Here is a 6,029-nt window from a genome sequence, read left to right as displayed (position 1 = left end):
ATTAGTCTAAACCAAAAAATGATATCGAATTGAATTTAGTAGTCAACTTAGCATATCTTCTCTTTAAATAAAATTGAATATACCTTCACAAAGTGTACAATTTCATTAGCTAACGAAAGAAAGACATGTTGACACGTCCTCCACTAATACAGTAATAATAACAATACATCAATATTAGACCAAGCCTATTCCCTCCATTTTTATCACCCCTTTAAATTCATCCCTAGCTACAATGTTCCCTTCCTATGTTCAACCCCCTACTAACTAATTTTCATTCCTCATGAATATCCAATTCCAACAAAACCACAACCTCAAACACCAACTCATAGAGAAAATGTCAACAAAAAATGTAAAGAGTATCCCAATAAACAACACAACAAAACTCAAAGGAAGATCAAAGAGATCATCAAGCAATGGCCATAAAAACAACAAATTTGTAGGGGTAAGGCAAAGGCCAAGCGGGCGGTGGGTAGCCGAGATCAAAGATACAACACAAAAGATACGTATGTGGCTCGGAACCTTTGAGACCGCTGAGGCAGCTGCGCGTGCCTACGATGAAGCCGCATGCCTACTTAGAGGCTCAAACACTAGAACAAATTTTGTTGTTACACATGTTTCTCCCAACTCTCCTCTTGCTTCTAGGATCAAAAACCTCCTCAAGAATAAAAAATTAGAGTCCCAAATCTCAAATGATGAACATGATCATGATCATGTTATTCCTAATAACCCTTTAGTAATACCCTCAACTAATACCAATACAATTGCTGTTCCTCCAAACACTAGCACTACCTTATCTAGTCAAAATTTTAACTTGGCTAGTATAATCCATCATAATGGTAATTTTAGGTATAAAAATCTTGATAATTTTTGTTCTCAAACCCAAAGTTTACAAGAAAATAGGGTTTATGGTGATGTATATAGGCCACAATTCAGTGGTTTTGTTGGAAGCTATGAGTTGGGTGATTATTCTTCTATGTCGTCCCAATGTGGTATGCCTGAGGGTTATGGTCACTTCAACCTTAGCTTACCTTTAAGCCTTAGTCACGAGGAATTTCCAGAGAATAATGTAGTAGCTCCTCCAGCTACGGGTGGTGAATTAATATTTTCGGAGGCGGCGAAAATGCAAATGGAGAAGGAGATCTCAACATCCATGTATGCAGCTTCTAGTCATGGGATGATGCATGAGTATATAGATTTTCTTCATGATCCTGTTGATGCATTTTGGGATCTTCCTCCTCTTTGCTCGTCATTTTGCTCAATGTAATACACTTTTTACGCTTTTATATTTATATGCATGTCCTCTAGTTCCCTGATTGATTAATCAATCACCTCAGCTTATTTGCTGAGAGGGGTGAAAGCCAAGAGTGAAAAGAAGAAAAACTCTTTGGTTTTGATCTTATTTTTATGTATTACTATTATGTGTCTTAGTTGCTTTCCCTTTTTCTTCTTTCATTGTCATCTAAAAAAAATGATGTCAAACTCATTAATTTAGTTGTAGGAATAAATAAATAGAGTCCGAGTTACCAGTTGGAAACTTAATTAGAATATTGATGAGGAGCTTTATGAGAGATGGAATATGTCCTCTCCTATCTCCTGCGTGGTTTTAATGTATCATGAATTCATGATATCTATATAATGTACACATTATTTATTGTTTAATGCTTTCGTTTCGAAATACTTGAAATATTTTGACTTTTACACTATTTATTTACTCTAATTTGAATATCTTTTTCGAATTTGACGTAAGAAAAAATATAATCATGCCAGATCTTGTTATATTCATCTCGACACATAATTTCAAAATATCAATTTTTTTAAAAAAAAATTAATAAGGAATTAGAGATATTAATGATTAAATGTTATGTGTTGCCAAGTGTGTTAGAAAGATGTTTCAAGTAATATGAAATGGAGGAAGTATATAACTAACTTTTTTTAAATAATTTATAGGATGGGCGCATGACTTACAAGATTATCTATTATTTTGACAAATTGTACTTCCTCTGTTTTTACGTACTTGTTATAGTGAAAAATACACATTATATAAAACCAGTGAAGTATGGGTAAATCGCTTTTTAAATCCAAGAAATGGTCCCCATCACATATTTTAATATTAAATTAATTTTTAGGCCCGTGTTATGTCCTGGATAATTATAGTTTTCATTTATAAGTATTTTAATTTGAAGTCATAACATCAAATATCATTTGGTTTAGTGGTTAGGGCTCTAATATATAAGCTTAATTGAAATCATGGGATCAAATTTTACAACATGCATGTTCTAATTTTTTTTATTGTATGTGTTTACATGGAATAAAAACTCTAGGGGATAGCGCCAAATGACACAGTTCCTTGTTTAGGAAGTAGGAACGCCTTTTAATATATTAGTATAGATAGATGAAGATAGATTTGTACTTTTATGTGTGTAAAGTAGTATGTAGCAAGTATTGTAACAATTTCATTTTAGAAAAGTGTAGCAAGTATTTTAAAACGTAGGGAGTATTTTTAAAGTTTATATAAATACAAATTGTATGTGGAGCTTTTTATTTTGTTTCAATAGATAATAATTGCATTAAAGAGAAAAAGAGCACAAATGAGAACATGCACCCAAGTACATGTAGAGCATGGTGCACCCCTCTTATAAACTACGTCGTTTTATCGTTTTAAAAGTCTATAATTTTAAAAAATTGTTGTTATTTGTTTCCTTAAATTTTGCAACTAAATATTCTTTTTTCAAATTTAAATTTAAAAGGTATATGTTCTTTTACCTTAAGCGTAAATATTCATTTACTATATGTTCTTTCCATTAAAATCTATGTTGTTTTATAAATGTAGATTTACATGTTCTTTAATTTTTAGTCGTGTGTTCTTTTTTTAAATAGGAAAGTTCTTGAAAAAAGTTTATGTTCTTTTATATATATAAATGGTACTTCCCCCATTTCGAATTAAATGCAACAAAATAATATTTTATGTCTCACAAATAATATCGCTTTGTTGAATTTAATTTGAAACGAAGGAAGTATGTTCTTTTTGGGTGCACAATGAGTATTGTGCACCTTATTGCATAACGAACGCTTTGGAAAAAGAGGATTGATGAAAACACTAAATGTCACAAATGATAATATTTGGGTGATATAAGGAAAAAGACTAATTCAATAAGAAAAAGTATATATCTTCGATTGAGCTATTCGACCAAGAAAATAATAAAATTAAAATTTAAAGGCTTCATCGAACACATGACCTTTGAAATAAAATGTGAAAGTTTAACCACTAATCCACTACAATTGCAATGTTTATTGCTTTCAAAGTAAAGTCTTATAATTATATGTAACTATAAAGATATAGACAAACTTTTTGATCTCTATCACTTTTGTTAAGGTAATAACATTCTCTTACCCGATTACATTGTTATTTTTATCCTCAATTCCTGGAAAGTTTTTTTTTGAAAAAAAAATAAAAATTATCATGCCATAACCTCCATTATTTTCCAATTTCGCACTGGAAAGCAAATTACGAAAAGTGAATAAAATCAATTATGGAACCTATGAATAATAGTATATTTGATAATTATAACTTTTCAGAGTATCGTCCGGGCTAAAAATACTAGTTATTAGTCATTAGGTGTCGTCACAACCAATCAATACATATGTATAAAGGAGGAAATTTTCGAGAGCATAAAGCGCGCTACATAGGATTGTCATGTCATCAATTTTATTTTTCTTTTTTACAAAAATAGAGTTGTTCATAGATTTAAATACATATAACGAGCTTTGGATAAACGAAAATTAGAGTTTCATGTTAAATGAACAACATAAATTATTATATTATGTAATATGTTTATAACTTTTGCTACGTAATTCAGAATATTATAATTTTTGGACCATTGGATAGTGCTCGAAATATGCTTTGAAATAAGATCCATATACAATATAGTTCTACAACTTATGAATAGAGCGCGCCACATAGGATTGTCATGTCATCAATTTTATTTGATTTTTTTTTTTTACAAAAAACAGAGTTCTTAATAGATTTAAATACATATAACGAGCTTTAGATAAGCGAAAAGTTTCGTGTTGAATGAGCAACTTAAATTATTATATTATGTAATTTGTGTATAACTTTTGCTACGTAATTCGGCATATTATATATAATTTTTGTACCATTGGATAGTGCTCGAAATATGCTTCGAAATAAAATCCATATACAATATAGTTCTACAGCTTATGAATAGAGCGCGCCATGTAGGATTGTTATGTCATCAATTTTTATTTTTATTTTTATTTACAAAAATAGAGTTCTACATAGATTTAAATACATATAAGGAGTATTGGATGAGCGAAATAGAGTTTCGTGTTGAATGAACAACTTAAATTATTATATTATTCAATTTGTGTATAACTTTTGCTACATAATTCGGAATATTATAATTTTTGTACCAGTGGATAGTGCTCGAAATATGCTTCAAAAGAAGATCTATATATAATATAGTTCTACAACTTATGAATAGATAATACCATGTAGGATTGTCATATCATTAATTTTTGTTTTAAATATAATAAAAAATAGAGTTCTACACATATTCAAATATATAAAAGGAGTTTTGAATAGGGATAAATTTACGTTTGTTTTGAATAAACAACCTAAATTATTATATTATGTAAATTGATTAATTGAATATAACTTTTGCTACCTAATTCAAAACATTATCATTATTTACAATTGGAAAGTGCTTGAAATATGCTTCAAAATGAGAACCATCTACAATATAGTTTTACAACTCATGAAAATATATTTGATTAGATGAATGGTAAGATATTTTTAGTCTTTCTTTTTGAAAAATATAATAATAATTAAGTTATAAGTATAGTGTACATCATGTGATCATAACATTTTATAATAACTCTAATTTACAAAAATAGACATATTATCTTTCAAAATCTCAGCCTTAATTGCTCCACTGAACCAAAGCTATTTAGTATTGCAACAAAATTTATTAAGTAAAATTTATTGTTACAACAAAAACTAAAATCTATAGCGATAAAGTTACATATATATTAGAATTTTGGGTGATGAAAATATTAGAGTTTGATTTTCAAAAACAACCTTAGAATATTATAGAGAGCTCCATCTAAGCATGTCATGTTTTGTTTTTAATTATTAATTTTTTTTTTAAAAACGAAATAGTGTTGACTATAGATATAAATACATGGAAGGTGTTCTGGATAAGTGAACATTACATTAAGATTTTAAATAAAAAAAAACCTAAATTATTATACTATGTAAATTGAATATAACTTTTGTTACAAATTCGCAATATTATAATTTTTTTTTTACCATTGGAGAGTGCTCGAAATATGTTTCGAAATAATTTTCATGTACAATATTTTTTTACAACTTATGAAAATTTAATTATTAGGATGAAAAATAACGTATTCTTTATTCTTTATTTTAATGGATTTTTTAACTAGAATTATACAGATTTTTGCCTGTTATCTCGCAATAATACAAACTTTTGATTATTGTTAAATAATACAAACTTTTGCCCAAAATTCCCCCAGTAAGGCATGACCGGATAGTGTTGTTGGTGCAGGTAAATTGCTTATGTGGCAGTTACTTCTTCTTCCTTGTTTTCTCTGGTTCTTCTTCCTCCATTTTTTTCATTTCATTCTTCTCTCCTGTTCCCCCTCCACTGTCTTTTTCCCTTGCCCACCCCTAATGCCACCCTACCCTCACCACTAGCCCCTAAACCGATCTCCTCAACCATTATCCGATCCTTTTCCCCTGATAGAGCCGACATACCAAGAATGCAGCCCCATCCATAAACCATGTCTGTTTCGGAGCAAAATTCAAACGATCTTAAAGTCGCCATGAATTTAATTCACAGAAATGGCGCAATCATTAGAGATTTCCAGTCTCACTCCCACTCAATCGTCGCACTCAATGAACGATGGCGGAATTTGCAGAATTCTTTCGAAACGGCTCAGTATTCGTTGGAGAATCGAGTTAAGGAGTTGGAGTCAAAGGAGAGTGAAAT

General features: G+C 29.8%; 1 protein-coding gene across 1 annotated transcript; it reads left to right on the top strand.

Annotated features, from left to right (window-relative positions):
* Positions 1 to 222: 222 nt before the first annotated feature.
* Positions 223 to 1,602, top strand: LOC104906769 (ethylene-responsive transcription factor ERN1). Its single transcript, XM_010695569.3, has one exon. It carries the CDS (start codon positions 281 to 283, stop codon positions 1,262 to 1,264), a length of 984 nt encoding a protein of 327 aa, XP_010693871.2. The 5' UTR covers positions 223 to 280; the 3' UTR covers positions 1,265 to 1,602.
* Positions 1,603 to 6,029: the final 4,427 nt, after the last annotated feature.

Source organism: Beta vulgaris, chromosome 3 (assembly GCF_026745355.1).
Source record: "Beta vulgaris subsp. vulgaris cultivar EL10 chromosome 3, EL10.2, whole genome shotgun sequence".
Classification (NCBI taxonomy): Eukaryota; Viridiplantae; Streptophyta; class Magnoliopsida; order Caryophyllales; family Amaranthaceae; genus Beta; species Beta vulgaris.
The sequence above is the reverse complement of the archived record's forward strand: the minus strand, read 5'-3'. Positions and strand labels throughout refer to the sequence as shown.